This window comes from Empidonax traillii, unplaced genomic scaffold (assembly GCF_003031625.1).
Source record: "Empidonax traillii isolate 1590-97213 ecotype Southwest subspecies unplaced genomic scaffold, ASM303162v1 scaffold204:size1584377, whole genome shotgun sequence".
In the NCBI taxonomy this organism is placed as follows: Eukaryota; Metazoa; Chordata; class Aves; order Passeriformes; family Tyrannidae; genus Empidonax; species Empidonax traillii.
This window is the reverse complement of record NW_020955397.1, coordinates 672,365-692,189: the sequence shown is the minus strand read 5'-3', so window position 1 is coordinate 692,189 and position 19,825 is coordinate 672,365. Positions and strand designations below refer to the sequence as shown.

At 46.8% G+C, this 19,825-nt stretch overlaps 1 protein-coding gene across 2 annotated transcripts in view; it reads left to right on the top strand.

The window, feature by feature from the left end:
• COL5A1 (collagen type V alpha 1 chain) overlaps positions 1 to 19,825 on the top strand; it is a 136,163-nt gene that overhangs the window by 93,627 nt on the left and 22,711 nt on the right. For both annotated transcript variants that reach the window (XM_027887149.1, XM_027887148.1), the window contains exons 22-37: positions 94 to 138; positions 815 to 868; positions 1,490 to 1,534; positions 2,375 to 2,428; positions 4,888 to 4,932; positions 5,189 to 5,242; positions 6,765 to 6,809; positions 7,822 to 7,875; positions 8,253 to 8,360; positions 8,960 to 9,013; positions 10,255 to 10,308; positions 14,531 to 14,575; positions 14,875 to 14,928; positions 15,879 to 15,923; positions 16,554 to 16,607; positions 17,079 to 17,132. In XM_027887149.1, the coding sequence (XP_027742950.1) occupies positions 94 to 138; positions 815 to 868; positions 1,490 to 1,534; positions 2,375 to 2,428; positions 4,888 to 4,932; positions 5,189 to 5,242; positions 6,765 to 6,809; positions 7,822 to 7,875; positions 8,253 to 8,360; positions 8,960 to 9,013; positions 10,255 to 10,308; positions 14,531 to 14,575; positions 14,875 to 14,928; positions 15,879 to 15,923; positions 16,554 to 16,607; positions 17,079 to 17,132 (864 nt within the window). The remainder of the gene's footprint in view (positions 1 to 93; positions 139 to 814; positions 869 to 1,489; positions 1,535 to 2,374; positions 2,429 to 4,887; positions 4,933 to 5,188; positions 5,243 to 6,764; positions 6,810 to 7,821; positions 7,876 to 8,252; positions 8,361 to 8,959; positions 9,014 to 10,254; positions 10,309 to 14,530; positions 14,576 to 14,874; positions 14,929 to 15,878; positions 15,924 to 16,553; positions 16,608 to 17,078; positions 17,133 to 19,825) is intronic.

Genomic DNA, 19,825 nt, shown 5'->3' with positions numbered 1-19,825 from the left:
AATGTTTTGCTATTTTTTATGGCAATTTCCCCGCTTTTCTGGTGCAAAATAACGAGAAATTTTCTTACTGCTGTTTTTTAAATCCTTTCTCAGGGTGTGGCTGGTATGGATGGACAAACAGGTCCCAAAGGGAATGTGGTAAGTTCTCACTGCAAATTTTTACGGGCAGCTCAGATATATGGAGCAAAATGTAAAATGTACTCCATTAGATTAGATTTGCTAATTGCTTTTTAGCCCGGTCTAGATTCCTATCAGAGCCTGTGAAAAACAAGAATATCTTCCTACAGCAAATGGATGTTAATTTATTGTAATTTCTGATGGAATTACACATTATTTCCCCATGAAAGATGAAACGTTTTCATCGAGATGTGTGTTGGTCTAATGAATATCAAAATACAGTAATTTAACTGAGAGGAAAAAAAGGCCTTTATATGCCTCGTACTCTGCATGGATCAGATGGAATGGATTCCCTGGAGAAGAGCTGATGCAGAGCCAGGTAGTGTCAGAGCCTTGCTCAGCTCATTTGGGCTGCAAATCCCTGCGGAGAAAGGAGTGTGCCTGGAAGTAACTTCCCCCCCTTCCCTATCCCACTGGGAGAGAAACTTTTTTCCAGGAGCTTTTGGTTACTGGCGGAGGGTTCGAGAGGGTTCAAGCAGCTGTGAGGGTGTGGATCTGGGAGCTCAGGTCTATCCAGGCAGTGGGAACACAGGGGGATCCAGGTGTCCGTGCAGGACAGGAGTCGTGGTGCCTGAGGACACACTGGCCCTGCTCCCACCTTTCCTGCCTTCATCTCTTCCCTCGTCCCTCCTCACAGGGTCCTCAAGGTGAGCCAGGTCCCCCAGGACAGCAGGGTAACCCAGGTGCTCAGGTAAGAGCAAAACTCCTTTTCCAAAGGTAGGGAAAAGGAATGATAATTTAACACAAGTTTCGCTCCCCTGCCAGAGACGGGACCAGCAACATGGAGACCTGCTGGGAATTGGCTTGGTGATACACTGCTGGTCCAAAACCTCCCTGAAAATGCTCCCAGTTTCAGATCCCCCCAGTTCTCACCTGGCTGTTGCTGGGTGGTGCAAAGCCCAGCCCAGGTCTGAGCCGTCCCTTTGGCTGAGTCACATCTTGTGGCTCACATCTGATTTTTAGCATTCCCACAGTCCAGTTGCTCCGGAGCCAGCTGGGTAATACAGATGTCCAAGCCTTGCTGTCAGCCTTCTCCACGGCTCCCAGAGAGTTTTGCTCCTCAGAGCAGCTCTGTTTCCACCCCGCTGCCCATGACCAGGTGGAGCACCTCTCCCAAGGAGCCACACTGAGCTAAAAAGGGATTTCATCGTCCTTCACAAGACATTTTGAGAACGAATAGAGCTGGGGAAACCCCCAGCCATCACAGGCACTAGAATAATGCTCAGCTGAGACTTTGCCAAGATGCATTTAGAAGGAATAACTTGTTCCTTAATGACTCTATTTTATTTATTTATTTATTTTCTTTTCACAGGGTCTTCCAGGTCCACAAGGCGCGATCGGTCCCCCAGGAGAGAAAGTACGTTTCAATATTACAGCTCTGGCCTCAGACAACTGTTGCCACTGATATGCATTTGCTCCCTCAGCTGCTCCTTTGCCCCATATGCAACATCTGTTTGCAGCTGTGTCCATGAAAGTCTAATGCCTCTCATTCCAGACAGAGGAGAGATCAAGACAGCACGGTTTACCTCGAATTCATAATATTTGCATTCATTTCCCCTCTGAGGAGAAACATTTTGAAGGCAGCCTATGGTAAAACATTAGGAGAGGACTGAAAATTGTCCTTTTTTTGTGGGCTGAACGCTTTGGATGGTAATGGGAAGTGTGTGTCCTGGTGTGTGCACTGGGAGAAGCCTCTGCTTGTGTGGAGTGGACTCAAGTTATTGATAATTCCCCTGCAAAGGAGCACATTAAAGTTCTGTCAGATAAGTGGCACTTCCCAGTGGAGTGAGAAATCAGGGGCTGCTAATTAAAAGGTACTCAGTGAGCAGTGTTAGAGCAGCCAGTTGGGGCAGCTCCCTTCCTCCTTAACCACCTTGAGATTTGTCACCAAAGAATGGGCATTTCTTGATCCCATGACCCCACAGTTTCACATCCTCCACCTTGTCCTGGAGCCCTTATGCAGCACCATGTCCCTCTGGCAGGACAAAGGTGGTGCCCCATGCCCTGAGCTCTCAGGAACTCTGGGACAACTCTGCCATAAACAGACCCCCTACAAATCATGGAAGCTTTCCCAGCAGACTCAAGTCTGTGCAGCCTTCCACAGATAGAAAAAGCAAGAAATGTGGCTGAAAAGCCCTGTCCTCTGATGCTCTGGAGACTCTGACCACTGAACTGTTGACTTTCTGTTTGTTTTTAGGGGCCGCTGGGCAAACCTGGTCTCCCTGGCATGCCTGGGGCAGATGGGCCTCCGGTAAGTCATCCTTTCCTAATTCCCTGCTTGGCACAGGGTTGGATCCTGCCCCATCCAACATGGAATGGGCCTTGGGCTTGTGAAATTCATGATCCCACATCGTGGCTTAACCCCAGCCAGCAAGCAAACCTCACACAGCCACTCCCTCTCTCCCCCCACCAGTGGGGTCGGGGAGAGGATGGGAAGGGTAAAAGCTGGAAAACTCATGGGCTGAGATAAAAATAATTTAATATGGAATCAAACAGCACAGCCCACAAGGTCAGGCTCACCCTTGCCCCTGTGTTGGCTCCCAGCTTTGCTCACCCTGGGTGCTTCTCACCAACTCCTCAGGCCTCTTTGCCTTCCACCTGTTCCTCTTTTCGGTTCTCCAAACTTTGGCAGCTCCCTGAAGCAGGGACAGGTTTCTCTGTGTGTATTTATGCACACCACAGCACATGCCCAGGGTGCTCCTCACCTCTCTCAGGGTAGCCAGGCACGGCTGCACAGCGGTGATAAGAACAGGGTGAAATTACATGTCACCGTTCTTTTCTTGCAGCTCCCTCCTGTAATCCTGCTTTAAACAGAATTTGCTCCTTGCTCTCGAAATCGGTCTTAAAAATCTCCAGCCTTTAAACCTGAGCTCATTTTTAACCCATCTCACTGGCACCTGGTTTTAAGAATGAAAAATGTAAAGCGGTTGCATTCTATTAATGCAAATGCAGAGCGTGGGGAAAAAAAAAAAATTTAAAAAAATTACATTTCCCACCCTGGGATTATCATTCCTACCAGGGGCACTTGGAACATCGGTACAATTGTTAGCTGAGTCAACAGAGCAGCTAAAGCAAAGCCCAGAACATCTCTAAATCTGTAGTTTTTGATGTGAAATTCCTGCAGGGACCTCCAGGGAGGTTCAGCTGGAGAAGCCGCCGGGTCTATTTTTATGCAGCCTGGAGGCTGTGTGAGACCTGCAGGCTGAGCACGTGTGGGGGGGTGTGGACATGGGCCCTGTCCCACTGTTAGACCTGTGGATTTGTGCAGATCCTGAGGCTTTGGAAGCGTGGGGGTTGCTCTTTCCAAGGACAAAAACCCGCCTGTGTTCTATTTATAGAAGGCGGTGTTGGAAGGCACCTGAAAATCCCCGAGGGCTTCGCTACGAAAGCCAACTCAGCTGCTCATCAATTTTTTGATCTCAGCAGCAGTGATGGAGATGGGCATTTTGAAAACGTTGATGATTTAGTGCAGAGCTGGGCCAGGGCTTTTGAAGTCCTCCTGCTGCACGTCCCTTGTGCCTCCCCTGGAGCGCAGGGACACACCTGGAGCTGAAGGCTCCGTGAGCCCCTTTGTGCACTGACGCTCTTGGTGCCGTTTAAACTCACAGGAAAAAACTGAGATTGGACTTTCTTCCACTTTTTTTTTTTCGTTTTTTAAGTCTAAAACTGACAGCTGCCATTTGGTTTCTTTATTAATCCAGCTTATTTTATGAAATGCAGCTCATCTGACATTCCCATTCTGAATCTGATGACAGAAAACACTCTTGAAATTTTCTTTGTGATAGTGGCAGAAATTCACTGCTGTATTTAAAGGAGAGAGTTCATAAATAGAGTATCCATTGAGTGCAGAAGGTCTGAGTGGCTTTAGAGCAGCTAAAGAAGTTTCCATCATCCTTATAAAATGAAGGTCTCTGGGTGTGAAGCCCTTGCAGGGGTTATTTTTGTCGTCCAGACATTTCCAACCCAAGACTCACCTTCCATCCTGGCTCCATTTTGGATCCAACAGTAGGGAAATCACTAAAAACTACTTCCATGGACTTCCCTAATTTCTCACCAACCCCCTAAACTGCATCTGAGGCAATTCACACGTCTGTTTTCTTCTGCAAAAAGAATTCCAACTGGCTATCAATGAGAATGTGTTGGAAACTCTTGGAAGTCAAGTTATTCAGCATCAAATCCCAAGAGGAATGCTGGCCAGCATCCAGCCTGCCTCTGTCTAGCAGGGATGCAGGTTAGCTGAGCGTTTGTCATGAGATCTTGTACTGGACTCCAGGAATAAGGAATTTAATGAGGGGCTCTGACCAGTCTGGGCATCTTGTGACCTTCACAAGTTTGCTGACACATGGACTTGATTTTATCTGTTTTCCTTATCTGCAAAATTCAAATGCTGCTGAACTCACCAAGCTGTTCAAATATACAAAGAATATTGAAAAAATGGTTTGTGCTTCTCTGCTGAAAGGCAGGGAAGAGCAAAACATAAATAACCAGGTAGAAAACCACCAAGGAGACAAATGCTGCTCTTTTCCTTTTGGGACAAGCTTACTCTTGCAAGGTGGTTTCAGGGGGACCACTTGTCGCAGTCGGAGCTTCCTGGGGAGCAACTGTTCTCTGACAAATAAATCTGAACTGCCAGACCAGCTTGTTGGTTTCTGAAGCTTGAGATGTGCACTAAAACCCAAATCCTCTTCTCTTTGTCTCTATTATTAACAGGGTCATCCTGGCAAGGAAGGTCCTCCTGGAGAGAAGGGAAGTCAGGTAGGTGTCCACAAGACCCTCATCACCGCTAAGGGGAAGGTCCTGGGTGCCAGATCTCCGTGGGGCTGTGGGAATGGCTGGGCAGGCAGGGATGTGGGGCAGGGGAGGTGGCAAGAAGCAGACCTGGCTGAAATTTGAAAGCTGACCCCCGGATTTCACCTGCTTGCTTGCCTCTTCTGGTGCCTGGGTGGGCCTTTTCTCAGCTCCTTTGTTTTGGTTTTGACGCGTTTTCCTTTTTGCATTTTGCTCCCCCCAGGGTCCCCCAGGCCCTCAGGGCCCCATCGGTTACCCCGGACCACGCGGAGTCAAGGTAAGGAGGGCACAGGAACTGTGTCCATGGCATTGATTGTCCAGCTGGAGCTCTCCAGCCTCTGCTGGAGGTGGACAGATGTCCTACCATGGCTCTTAGGGCCACCTCAGCGACCAAGAGCGTTTATTGCTGGAGCGAGTCTCAGTCCAGCATCTTCTCCCATCCATGAGGATTCCAAATTTCCTGCCTCCCATCAGCCCCTCCTGGCACCGTTCAGTGCCTTGGAGAGATTCCTCTTGTAATTCCCAGTGAGCATGGCTCGCTCCCATTCCCATTGTTTCCAGTTTACAACCCAAAGTGAATCTCAGCCAGAATGTGAAGACTTTAACAAGGCCTGTTAATAAAACAAACCAGCCTATTACTACAACAAAGTGAGCTTTTCATGCTCCTGATCCAAAGCCTTGTTAGACAGAGTTTGTGCATCTCAGCAATGAGCTTTGTCACTAGATTGAATTCCAGCTTTTCCTTGCTCCTGCTGCCTGCAGCCCTGCATGCTGATGACAAGGCAGTGGGTTTTTTTTTCCCCGTTCAGCCCTGGCTGTTATACCCATCAAGATGCATTAGTTCAGGTGCAGATGCATCCTGCATCCCACAGGCCCAATGAATCTGCAGGGCTCTGCACTGGCAGGTACAAACACAGCTTGGGGACTGACTAGAGATGAAGTTAAACCCTCTTAAGCCCCCTTTTTTTTTCCAGTAGCAGAAACCCGTTTGCTGTTCTGCCTTCAAAATTTAAGCGGGATTTAGCCAAAGCAAACTTCCACCTCATTTCTTGCAAGGTTGCAGATTGAGCCGTAGTGATCCATTAGGGAATGGTTGGCTGTGGTGTTTACCACTCAAGTGGAACAAGTTCCACATTAAAGTGAGCTGCAGAAAGTGTGTCATGCACCAGACCCTACAGACAAGAGGTTTGGCTTCCTCCAGGCAGAGTTCTATTAACTGCACGAGCCTCCAGCCTGGAAAAAAAAATGTTTGGGTTTGTAGCTATAAATAATTCTTAGACCTTGCCTTGCTCACCAGAATCCTGTTCTGTGGCAGAGATTTGATGTACTTCTAATTATACTTTTTCTTGACATGTTAAAGGGAAGGAAAAAATTTAAACACCCCAAATAGCAAATTATTCGTCAAAAAAAACCCAAAATATGGGAGTGGGTTTTGTGCTGCACTGTACAGCTGGTGTAGATAATCGAGGGTGATGATTTATCCCAAGAGAAGGGATGTTTGTATGAAAAAACTTTTAATAGTGAACTTTATCCCTGGAAACAGAACTCACGGGTAGAGTCCACCAACCCAAAATAAAGTCAGCAGAGGTTGATGACTTTAAGATGCTCCCTGGTGAGCCAAAAGCCAGGGGTCAGCAGCTGATATTTAATCAGCAATATGTTTAGGAACATTGCAGTTTGTAGAAATCCCAATGTCATCAGAGAAAGCAAAAAAATCACCATAATTAATAGCGTTTTTTAGTTTCTTCCCTCTGAACTGTACTGATACCATTGTAACATCTTGTTTTATCTCCTGCAAGGGAGCAGATGGAGTTCGCGGGTTGAAAGGCACCAAAGGTGAAAAGGTGAGTTAATTCTGCACATTTGGGTTGAATCTCTAAAGCCTCTGAGCATTGTTGCAGATGGGTCCCACAGGATGCTCCCCGGGACATTTTCTTCTCCACAAGGGGTTTCTCTTGGACAAGAAGTGGCACTGAGCACCCAAAGGACCCATAAACTCTTTGCTTGTGGGCTGGGTGCAGGATGGACAGCCCAGAGTCCGGTGTTGGGGTGATTTCCCCTGACAAGATTTGTTTCTGGAGTGATTCCATGGAGCCTGAAGGATTTTGTGAGTGTTACAGCTGGATAACTGGGCACAGGATGTGTTGCCTGGGACCCAAATCAATGAGAGAGTCAACACAGTGTATCCCTGCATGTCCCAAAGATGCAGTTGGTTTCTCCCAGAGGAAGAGCAGGAGATGGAGAAAAATCTTGCTCAGTCCCATAAACAAATCCCTGCTCCTTCATCCCTGCCTCCCCCAGCAATTCAGGAGCAAATCCATCAGTTTTAGCAAGGGAATCCTTGCAGGGACCTTCCAGACTTTAAAAGTCTTTCTGGGAACTGTGTCTTCATTGCCTATCAGGGATTAGCTGTAGGATGAGATACATTATTGATTGGAGCTCTGCAATTAAATCTTCTTGGCTGAAAGAAATACTGCCAGTGTCCTAGAGGCTGCCTGGGAGCCTGGTGTAAAACATCCTCCACGAAAAGAAAACCAGTTGTACTCCAGAAATAATTGGTTCCCAGTCCTGCCGAGGTGGTGTTATTCACACCAGGCCAGATTTGTGGACTCGGCTTGCAGCCAGCATGGGATGGAGGGAACACTTCTTTGGGATCCCCTGGGATCAGCCACAGCCTGGCTGGGTTTCCATGGCTGTTTGTTCACACCAAAGAGCTTAGAGGAGCCAAAGTGATGGGCAGTGTGGGGATTGCCCTCTCTGAGCAGTGAATCTAGAGAAGTGGGTTTTTTCCTGTTTTTTTTCCCCTTCTATACACCTTGTCTGATTTTTTTTTCTCCCCCCCTCTCTATTATTTAGGGTGAAGATGGCTTCCCTGGCTTCAAAGGTGATATGGGCATCAAAGGAGACCGGGTAAGAGTCTGTGACTGATGTGATCTTGTAGTGCTTTGGCTTTTCAAACCCATGTGTTATTGTTCAAAGGCAATTCAGGGTGCGTTGCAATCAGAGCTAATGAAGGCTCTTTCTGTGGAGAGATTCTGTGTGTGGATGCTGCAGCAAAAGATGGACGTTGTGTGGGAGATGATGGCCAGGCTATGGGAATAAAGGTGTGGTGGTAACACTCCACACTTGACAGTCTTGCCTGAGCCTCCTGGTGAAGAGCAGCTTTCCCCAGGAGTTGTTTTGGGAGCTCCAAGGGGGATCTGATGGCACCTGGGGGGGTATTGCTGGCAGCAAACATGGGGTCTGGGACCCTCCTGCCTCATCAACGCTTGTCTTCTGATTCACAGGGGGAAATTGGACCTCCTGGCCCCCGGGGTGAGGATGGTCCCGAGGGTCCCAAAGGTCGCTCCGGCCCCAATGGAGATCCAGGTCCTCTTGGTCCTGCTGGAGAGAAGGTGAGTCTCAAGGAGGGAATCACCCAGGGGTGTTTTAACTAAAACCCACCTTTATTTGGGTGTCTTGGGTGGATGGCCAGAGCAGTGCCCAGCGTGGCAGGGACGGTTTTAGGGCAGGGGGATGAAGAGGAGCTGTAGGAGCTTTGTGTGAAAGGAGGCCTGAGTCGTTCAACACAAAGACCAGAGGAGATCCCAGGAAGGTGGTTTTAGTGCAGCAGCATGACTTGAGTGTGTTGACACATGACCTCTTTGGGATTATCTGCTTGGGAGTAAAAAATAGAGAAATTGAAAGTATCACAGACTCCAGTCTAATTTCTGTGTTCATCCAGTCAGAAAAAAAAAAAAAAGATATAAAAACCCAACCATTCCCACCAAGTTCCCAGCACATTTACAGTGTTCACCCTGTACCACCCCCCCCGGGTGTCCCTCAGGGAGGGCAGAGGGTGATCCCAGTGCCCCAAGAGCTTTATTCCACCCACATCTCATCTGCTTTGCTCTTGACTTCCCTGCACTTGGCGTCTCCCCTTTCTGCGGGTGCGGATCTGAAGCTGCTCCCGAGGTCTCTTGCCCAAGATAACGCACTTTTATTTGTGTTCCAGGGAAAACTCGGCGTGCCAGGACTGCCTGGGTACCCAGGCAGGCAGGGCCCAAAGGTAACTGGGCTTGGGGGGGTCTTTGGGAGGGGTGGGGTGTCCTGGGGAGCCCAGTGACACAGCCGGGCTCTGCCAGTGCAGCCGTGCAGGAGGCTCAGCCCCCCCCACTCGTGGGATGAGGTCCTTCCTTCCCACCCAGGCAGGAGGAAAATATAGATGGGTAAAAATAGCTCCCAGCCCTTGGCTCGGTGGGATTCAGGGGCTGGTTGTGCATGGCTTCAGTCTCCTAAAGTGGTAGGAAGAGATGGAGAGGGGATGGGGCGTGCAGGACTGCTTTGGTGATGGATGCAAACAGGCTCCTTGTGAGCTTTCATGCTGGGATTAGGCATAATAGTCCTTCCCCTTGTATTATGTTTTATATCTCCCAAGATCTGTGCTAGTGTTACCTAATTAATTAAGTATTAGAATGAATAATGAATCAGGGCCTCCCTGAAATGAAAATAAAACTGCCATTTTGCAGATTTGCAAACATCCTTTGTAGCTTATCTACACGCCCACCTTCATTTGGGCCATTTTCAAGTCACTTTTTTTAAATTAAAACTGTGAATTCCACTACACAGATGAAGGCTACAGCCCAGTTTTTACATGCCCTGGAGGCTTTGGGAACTTATGTTTTTGTTAACTTTTTTTTAAGAATTGTGTTTTATTACTCATCTTCATTGCTTAAAAAAAAAAAAAAAAAAAGAAAAGAAAAAAAAAAACCCAGACTTGTTTAATTCTGGAGACGTAATTATCTGCAAGAGATTGTTTCTTCAGTTTCGTGGTTGTGGCGCTGACGGTTTATTTTTTTAATTTGCATTTTATATGTGGGGTAGAGGTTGGGAGTTTTTTGCATTTCTTTGACTAATTCATATTTTGAAAGCAGCAGCAGCTAATCTCCAGGCACTCACATCAGAAAGGAACAAGCCAGGAGTTAAATTTTCATGTGTAACGTGGTGACTTAGGAGCTAAAAATCCAAATTCCTGCCTGTTCCCTGGGCGCCCGCCACAACCGTGGGCTTGGTCTTTGCAGTGGCTGCTAATGAGGCATGGACCTTCCTCTTGTTGTTGTTATTTCTGGATTAAATTTTGTTTCTGAGGTCATTTCAGGTCTGTCTGTGCTTGTGTCGTTACTAAGGTTTAAGAAACGAGGGCTGGGAGCTGTAAATGCTGGCGGCTCAGCCCGGGCTGGGGTGGATGGGCTGAGCTGTCCCTTTACATGTCCAGAACCTCTTACCCTCTCTTTGCTCTTCCCCCAAAAGGGCTCAATCGGCTTCCCAGGATTTCCAGGAGCCAATGGAGAGAAGGGCACACGGGTAAGAACTGCTTTGTCTGGATGCTTTGCTGATTTAGTTCCCTCCGAAGCTCCCGGGGCAGCACGTGGGCATCAACTCTTTGGCTTTTGCCCCAAGAGTCTCGTCCCAGGCTGAGATTCCCAGCACAGGACCAGTGAGAGGCTCCCAGTTCTGGCTGCTGGGAGAGGAGGATGCTGGGGATAGCACAGTCAGCTCTGCAGCTTTCCAATTAAACCCTGGAAATTTCCCCCTCAAGGTATTTTAAGGGACTCCTTTGAACCTGAATCCTTCCCGCCCTGTCAGACTTTTGCTCAGGGCACGAAGAGCTTTTTAATTAACAGTAATTATTAGAGATGGGTGAACCTGCTCTGAAGCAGCAAGAACCATCGTTAACCTAACTGGAAATTCAAAATGCAGAGCTGAAAATTCGTACCAATTCCTCCTTTTAATAAGCTCTTCAAAATTCATAAGTTCACCCTTAAAGTGTGGGGGCTCCATCCCCCAGACTTGTCTCTACCTCTCACCCACCTCCACAGACTTTGCCCTGCATAGGGATTGTCTAAATATACAGATTTATTTTTTATCTTGTGAAAAACATGCTTGAATTAAGGGATTCAGAGTACAAACAAAGTCATTTTCTGCACCAGCTCTGGTCACAGTGACAAGAAGGGGGAGTGAGGATAGCAAGTGGAATTAGTTTCCTTTTTTGCTCTCATTTAAATACAAATGACTTCTAACAGACGGGTTTGAGAGGAGCCCAGCAAATATAAATCACTTTGCACTGCATTAATATCATACCACTGAAATTTGGTTTATATCCACCCTCCCCTTTTTTTTTTTTTTTTTTTTTTATTCCACTGAGTAATTTCATTTTATTCTGAGCTACAAATGCACATCCTCATCCCTCCCTCTGCTCCAGCCAGGCAGGAGGAGGGAGCCCAGGAACAAGGCAGCTGCCACCACAGCCTTGAATTCACTGAAGCCCTGTAATTACCACCCATCTTATCAAATATGCAGCAATAAAACCCTTGGGCTGGGGGTTTGGCTGGTGTAAAACAGCAGGGGAGGAGATGGGAGATGTGCTGCTTTGCATCCCTGAGCATCCACATCCCTCCACGTCCGTTGGCCAATTTTATCCTGGTGGGTTGGGAAACATTTCAGGTACCAGGAATTGGTAGTTTACGAGTTTGGAACCAACCCCAAGGGTTAGGCTGATTGAATTTTGGCATTATCCAGCCTGAAAGGGATGGTGGATGAAGCAGGAGGGAGGGGAAAGGCCCCAACTTCAGAACCAAGCAATGATAAGGGAAAAAAAAGGCAAAAAATCATCAGTTTGCTCATTTTTATTCTAAATGAGGTTTGTACCCTTAATGCAGGTGGTGAGGACACTTAGTTACACCCCTTGGCAGGCCACACGTTTTTTCAGGAATTAAAAAGAGTTTTCTTACATTTCAAATGTTGGTTTACTCCATGGAAATTTTAATTTTTTTTTTATTTATTTGTTTTTATATTTTATTTTCAATGTGTGATTGGACCATTTCTGCCATTTTACACCCCATCCAGCAGCCTGCACTTGTTCTATCCTTCTATTTGTATGTGTGTGAGAGGGAAGATTTTCAGGGACAAATCTTTCCTTTAGCAAAAGGAGCCCAGCTTGAAATTTTTCTTAATAGCAAAAATACTGATTTTTAGTAACAGTTTTGGTATCTGCATTGTTGTGGGTTTTTTCCCTCCCAAGTATCCCATTTGAAATAAGAGAAAAGCAATTATATACAGAATTATAGGCTGAGCTGGGATCACACTGCTCCAGTCCAAATGGAGACCATCATCTTAATTTAAGCCTCGTTGAGTTAGATTTGATAAATCCCCCTCTGTTTCTCCTAAGACCACTAAATCTGCTGGTTTTATAAGTGTGTTCACACAGAGTCAAGAAAGAGAATTTCCAAGATTTGCTTCTCCTGTGCCTTGTGGAATAACCCAATTTGCAGCTGAAACAACCCCAAATCATTTATTTGTCTTTTCTTTAACAAGGTATTACCATTACCCTGTTCAGCGTGGTTTATGTGTCCAAAATAATGTGAATCAACTCGTTTCTTCATTGCAACTCATTCTCGTTGCAAAATGGAAATAAGCTTTGCAGCTTGTTATTTCAGCAGCACAAACAGTCTTCCCAAGGCCTTAAATAATTTTTAAAAAAAAAAGGTGAAAATCCAAGGCAGCCACACCAGCACAGGCAGCTGAATTTTGGTGTTGTTGGAGTGACAAGGAGGAATGGCTTCAAACTGACAGAGGCAAGGTTTGGATCAGATATTAGGAAGAAATTCTTCCCTGTGAGGGTGGGGAGGCCCTGGCACAGGTCTGGAAGTGTCCAAGGCCAGGTTGGACGGGGCTTGGAGCAACCTGGGCTGGTGGGAGGTGTCCCTGCCCATGGCAGGGGGTGGAATGAGATGATCTGTAACGTCCCTTCCCACCCAAACCAATCTGTGACTCCGTGTTTGGTGTTGTTGGAGAATTATAACCCATTAAATACCCCAATATTGTTGGCCACCCTGCCTGTCCTCAGCTCCAAGTGAGCTCGGGGGGAGCTTGCTTGGATATATCAAAAACCTGACCATAAAATCAATAGCTGGACGTGAATAAGTGATCTTATTTTTAGAGCTGATGGGCCTCTGCCATTAGCAGGGGGTAATAGATCTCCCTGCCCTGACAGAGCCTGGGGGTTGTGGAGGGACCCAAATCCAACCATTTATTTGTGTGCCTAGAAAATAATCGGAATTCAGATGGCTTTATGTCAGGATTTCTGTTTGAAAAATATAGGTCTGTGTGCATTTACAGTGCTATATAAATTCTTTGCAACAGTACATGGGGCTGAATGCATGATTAATGACAGCAATGAGAAGGGGGAATTTTGCTTAAAAATAGAATTGAGGAAGAAGGAGAGGAGTGTGGGGGCTACCTGAGGGGAGACAGCACACACTCCTCTCCACCTGCTCCAAAATTAGCCTCCCAGAGCTAAAAGAAAAACCAGCTGGAGTACTTTAAAGTGATTTTTGTAATTAATTTTAAAAAAGTATGCCAGCAGGGTTTATTAAATGGAGCCGCAGAACAAGGAGGATTCAGCAGGACTAATTTTAGTAGCTTAGAGAAAGTTGATTGTAAAGTTTCCCAGCTCCTGTTTTATGTTCAGCTGGTTAATGAGTGCCAGATACGGGAAAACAGGATAGCGAGATGATGGATTTGGGGCAGAAAATGGCAAGTGATATTTTAAGCATTCAGTGTTCCTCGCACAGGAATCGAGTCTTCCTCACCCTTCCTTTTACCAGGTGATTGGTACCATTAATGAGCTGCAGGTCCAAAGGGGGGAAAGATAAACCTCTCAGAGCTCTTTTTTTTTTTTTTTTTTGAGACTTGACACCGGCCAAAATAAGTGTTTTCAGGCCATTAGTTTGCTTTGAGGAGTAGGGTAATGGAGCTTAATGTAGTGCCAGATTTAGGACCCTCTGTCTTTTCTCCGTCAGGATTAATCACAGTCACCCAACCAGGGGAGCTGAGTGCATCTGTCAGATCACATGAGCCTCCTGCTCCTGCTCTGCACAACGATGCCTGCAATCACTTGCTTAGCACAGAGTTTGCAGCGACCAAGAAAGATTTGTAAATATGTAGGGCAGCTTAATTGGCTTGTGTGGCATAAAATAAGCGCTCCGAGCAGGAATCCCTGCTCTGCTGCTGTCAGTCCTTAAATGTTGAGCAGCAGCAACACGTGTGGAACAGCAGGGTGAGGACCAGCCCTTCCCCCTGTTGGGAGCTGGGGGAAGGGATTAGCAGGGATCAGTGGGGAAAAAAAAAAAAAAAAAAAAGGGATTATAGGTGTTGGGGTGGGGGAGTTGAATGGCTTTTTGCTGGCTGTGCCGTGGGTTTTTGGGATATTGCATGGTCTGACTGGGTGGCCCTCTCTTTGAAAGCCTTGGTGGTGTTTTAAAGGATTCAGAATACTGTTCCTTCAGAGAGGCATTCCCTCAGATAACAGATACTGTCTGGGCACTGGGATAATTGTCCAGACCTGCCCAAGCATTACAAATTAAAATAAATACAAGAAACAGAATGTGAAAGTAAACCTGCTGTTGACTTTTTTTGTCACAGCTGAGAACCAGTGAGGTTTTGAGGCGCTTTGTAATGGACTCTGTGATGGGATCATCTGTTCTGGTGCTGGTTGCTAACTCCTCTTCCTATCTTTTCGTTCCAGGGGACACCTGGCAAACCAGGTCCAAGGGGGCAGCGTGGTCCAACGGTAACGAGCCTCTCTTGTACATTTTGAAAGCTTGTCATGGAAAAGGGAAACTGGGTTCTGATTTGTGTCTTCACTGGGGGGTAGGATCTGGCCTTCAGCACTCACAGCTGAGCAGAGGGGACACAGTGACTTGGGGCTGGGTGTCACCAGTGAACGTGGTTTGAAGTCATCAGACTGCAGTGGGAGTGGTGATGGCTCCTGTCCTCCCTTGGTGCTGGTGGGATGACTTGTTGCCTGATCACAGTGTAGCTGTGGGTAGCAGAAAGGGCTAAAATGTCGCCTTTTTGTGTCTTTTTAAGGGGCCACGTGGGGAAAGAGGCCCTAGGGGAAGCACTGGAAAACCTGGCCCAAAGGTAAGGTGTTGGGGAGCCTTCAGTGTCACATCCTAACAAGTGTTGGTATGGAGACCACATGGTTCATTGCCTCCATTTCCCTCCTCTCCTTTCTCCATTGGATTTGGAAAGCTGAGCCCTTCTGAGCTCTGTTCCCAGCTAAATGGCTGATAACCCAACTGTAAAACACATGCACAGGTTCTAAAAATGTGTTGGCCCACGATTCAACATCAAATGCACAGATTAGAGACATCCCAACAAGAAGGGGAGGGAGCTCTCCCACATCAGCACAACCCTCCAACGCCCTGACACCTCCTCTAAACCCTCTTTTTAGGTGTTTAAGTAGTGTTTGAATCACCTAGGAACCCTTAGGCTGTGCCATGGGTGAAGGTCTCCACATCCTTGCACCTTGCCGAGCCTCTTTGCCTGCCCCTTGTTGGCTCAGGATGGGTCACCAGGCAGAACTAGGTACTTTATTCCCAGCCAGCCTGAGGAGGCACACTCAGCTCCAGAACCTGCTTGCACAGACTGATTCCATGACCATTCCATGACTGATTCCATGTCTCTGGGCATGATGGAAGCCACGCTTTTGTAGCGAGGCATCGTCGGCAGCACACTGCCAGATATAAAAATAAATGTCTTGCCTTTGTGTTGGCATGAATTTTTGATAAATACCTCATCTTTGTGGTGGCATTTATCTCTCAGAGGGAGGCCATTGTGTAGTGGAAATATCCCATGCTCACTGATGTTATCTTTCCTGTATTTTTATTAAGCCATGTGGGGAGGAATGAGCAGCTGCTTATTTGTCACTGGGTGCTGCTCCTGATACAGGATTATTATTAGAGAAGGACAGGGGAGTGGGTGGTGTGGTGCCACCGTGGGCTTGGTGCCATTTGAAGTCTTTGCACACAGCAGCTCCAATGGTGATAGATGTATTTTTAATGGTCTCTTGTTTTCTTTATTCATAAAAGGGCAACTCTGGTGGTGATGGCCCCCCTGGTCCTCCTGGAGAAAGGGTAAGACAACCTGGTGGGGTAAAACAGGACTTAGATGAGGGTTTGCAGGGCTGAGATGGTGCTGAGGGGTTTTGGCAGTGAACATCCCCCAAGGTGAGCTGTTAAGCAGAGGTGAGTGGGCAGCTCACAGGAGCCAGGATGCAGCTCAGCACACCTCGGTCAGGAAAAGGACAAGTCAGAAATCCAAGGTGAAAGGTGCGTGTGTGGAAAGAGGTCCCACAAGTCACCTGCAGCCCTTAGGTCCTTTCTGAGCTCTCCAGGGAAGGCTCATGTGGGACCTTGGCTGTCCTGTGTAAACATCACTCCATGGGAAGAGGAGAAAGCCACCCATGGCTTTTGTGCAGGCAGCCAGAGCCCCGGATTTCTGGGGGATGTACTCCTCTAGAATCTCGTAGTGCTTTCCCCAGACTGGTGGAAAAAACTGAAACAATGGGGCTTTCATGATTTCAGCCTCAATTTCTGCCTTTTTTTTTTTTTAAACTGGGTTTTGTTTTTAAATTTGCTACAAAATCACCCAGTATTTGGCTTTCCAGACCTTTGTGCTCATCTGCTGCTCACACAGAGCTGGTATTTCATAGTGAAGTGTTACAGGTTCCTTAACCGTGTTTTCTGGCTTGTCTTTCATCCCAGGGACCACCAGGGCCTCAAGGACCGACTGGATTTCCTGGACCAAAAGGCCCCCCTGTAAGTAACTCACTTTCTAGAGCATCCAAAGAAATCCAAAGCCTTTCCCACCCAGCTGTGACTGCCTGTGCCAGCTCAGGCAGAGCTGCCTGCCTGACAAGTGCTGATGTACCCAATAAAAGGCTTCACGGAGATGTCACGATAATAACCTGACAGTTTAGGATTTTAAATAGCCAAGTAAATGGCAGCTGATTATAGACGTTCATTTCCTAATGACTCAGTATCTCTGGGATCTTTCCTGGTTGCTCTGTTCCTTATTCTCCCTCTGTACATAGTAAGGACAGCACAACACCAACACTGCTGACTCTGCAATTATTATGGGAAAGGGATGTAGCTTTTAGGGTTCTGAGCACCCCAATTTCACTGTAAAACAGATGAGAACCGAGACAAGCAGGGTTGATTCAGCTCTTAGCACAGTTTTATCACTGAGCACTCAGTGATGTTCCTTCTCACCCTGGTTTTCTGCTGTAGGGTCCTCCTGGGAAGGATGGATTGCCTGGCCACCCTGGACAGAGAGGAGAAACAGTAAGTATCCAAAAAAAACCTTGGGCAGATCATTAGCCCTGAGTCTTATCTTGCCAGGTGGTTTCTCTAAACCCTTCTGTGCAGCTGGAGAGATATGGCCACACCTTTGGATTCCCTGGAGGTTTGTGTCTCTCCAGCTGCATGGGATAGTCGGTGGGAAGCAGTTCTGAGCAGGATGGGCAGGTTTAATGATGATTTATCTGGAGGCTGTGACCAGCTCTTCTCTCTCTGTTCTTCAGTAGATTGTGGAGGTCAATGTGTGTGGTTTGAAATTGTGAGCAGGGATGTTGAGGTGCCAATGACTGGCATTGGGAGCACTCGGGTTTCTTCTGTGATGGGTTTTGCAAGGGGCAGCTCCTTGAGACCTGGGAGGATGTTTTGCTTGGGTTGAGTCTTGGTCAGCACAAGCACAAGCCAGTGCTTGGTGCGGTTCTTACTTCCATGAGGTGAAAAAGAAGCTGGGGGGTGATTTCTGAGCAGGCGCTGTGGCTGGTGGGGCTCTGTACCCCAAGGACTCATTGAAGCTCTTGCCCCTCTGCCTTCCCAAAGGAAGGCTGTGCCTCTGCCCTTTGGGGAACAAAAACGACCCTTCTGCCACTTGTCCCTCTGCATGCAGTAATTGGTATCCTTCTGTTTGGCATTTTTGGGGGTGTTTATTGTTTTTCCTCAGCTGTTTACAATCCAGCTCATTCACTGGTTTTGGTACATCCCTCTCCCAGCACTGCATGCTGCATGTTGGCAGACAGACCCTTTGTTCTGTCTCTATTTTACAGAGGAAAAAAAACCAAACCAGTGTCCTCTACTCAGCTTTGCATTTTTCTCTACTGCCTTCCCAGCAAATGAGCATAAAAAAAGGCTTTGCACATTATGCATTTTTTTCCCCTCAACTTATCACACAATTTAATTAACTTGCCTGGCATTTGCTAAGCAAGGCAACGCAAACACTGCTCAGCAACACCAGATATTTATTTACACTCCATAAGACTGACTTTAAGGCGGTGGTTAGGGTATTTTTGAGCAGAGTCCTCAGGTCAGGATTAACTTAAAGGTGAAGAGCTTCCACCTGCCAGAGCCTGACTGACATTTAGCCTGCCTTCCTTGACTTATCCATAACATCCAAGACACTACATTTGAGCTGGAAGAAGCATAAAAACTTTGCTTGTGTCTGCTGTTATCAACTTTTGAGACTGGAATAAAGCATCAAACTCCAAGTCTGCGTGACTAGGAATGGAGAATGGGCTTTCAATTATTTTGGGTCTGAAAGTTCTCCCTAAGAGCTTGCCTCAGTCACTGCAGCAGTAGTTTGCCTCTCCCAGGCAAATTCTACCAGAAAACAAAATCTCTAATAATCTCTATCATCAAACTTGCAAAAATCCCTTTCCCCTGCATCCCCTTGGAGTAGCAGAAGGCCCTTTTTGTCCCCCTTTCCCTACACAGTGCCAGAAAGCAAGAAGAGAAACATAAAAGCAAATTAAGTACTATTTCTCCATCAGTAGCCTGGTCAGTGCAATGTATCTTCATGCAAGAAAATCTAGGCTTGAAATCTCTGTGTGAAACGCTTCCCTTTGTTTTACTTCTCTTGCAGTGGCAAACAGCCATGCTAAAATATTTGGCCATATTAAATTTACCAAGATTGGATCTAAGAAAAAACATGACAAATTGTAAAACCCCCTGCGCCCAAGGCTCGAACAGCACAAAAGGAAACCCCTTTCTCCAGGTTAACAAGAAAAGTCCCCCACAGAAATGGTCGAAATATTTTTCTACAATGAGAGTTTAAACTGTACATCCGTTTCCCAACGATGTTTTGCCGTTTCCTCATCGATGACAGGATATTTTCTGTGATCTGCAGGCAGCTAGAATAGCATGGAGGAGTTGTTTTAGCACGACACATTAGCGTTGACATGGGATTTATCTGATCCTCTTTTGTGGCAATGAGAAAATAGCCTGTATGCCTTAAATGCCATTCCTCAAGCTTGTCAGCGTGCCGCAGTAAGGACGATAATTAATGTGCTTTTAAAGAGTGGCTTAGGAGAGCTAAACAATTGCAGTGGTGATGGTTCGTTATTGTCACTCTTCAAAATGACATTATAAGGAGCTGTCATGGAGCCTTCGCTGCTCATCAGCGTTGGGAGACAAGCAGGGCTGTGATTTCTTTCAGCAGATGTTGGGGAAGGAAATAAAGCTTCACTCAGCCTCCGTGGCTGGAGGGTTTGGGGCTTCAGCAGGACTGGAGATGGGAGCTGCCCGTGACAAAAGAGAGGGTCCCTCAGACCCCGAGCCCCTGGGAGCTGAGCTTAAAACAGAACTGAGCCCAAACCAGCACCAGGATGGGGAGCAGGACAAGGGAAACAGCTTTTAAGAATTGCTCAGCATGAAGAAACTCACACTGACTTTTTAATAGCCCTTTAACAGCCGTTTCCTCTACAGGTTTTATGAGCGTAGCAAATTTTTTAATATATATGGCCAATCCTTCAGCCAAACCACAGTGGCCCCATCGAAACAGCAGAGCTGAGCATTGAGAATTGCTTCTTCTTCCCCTGTTTCACCCCTGTATAAATTCAAATACATATTTTCCACCTTTTTTTTTTTTTTTTGATTTCTTACTTCTTTTTATTTTGGGTGTCCATCTGCTCCCGGTCAGTGGTTTCACTTCAGGAGGAGCAGTCGGGTGGCAGTCTGACCCTTGCTGGAGC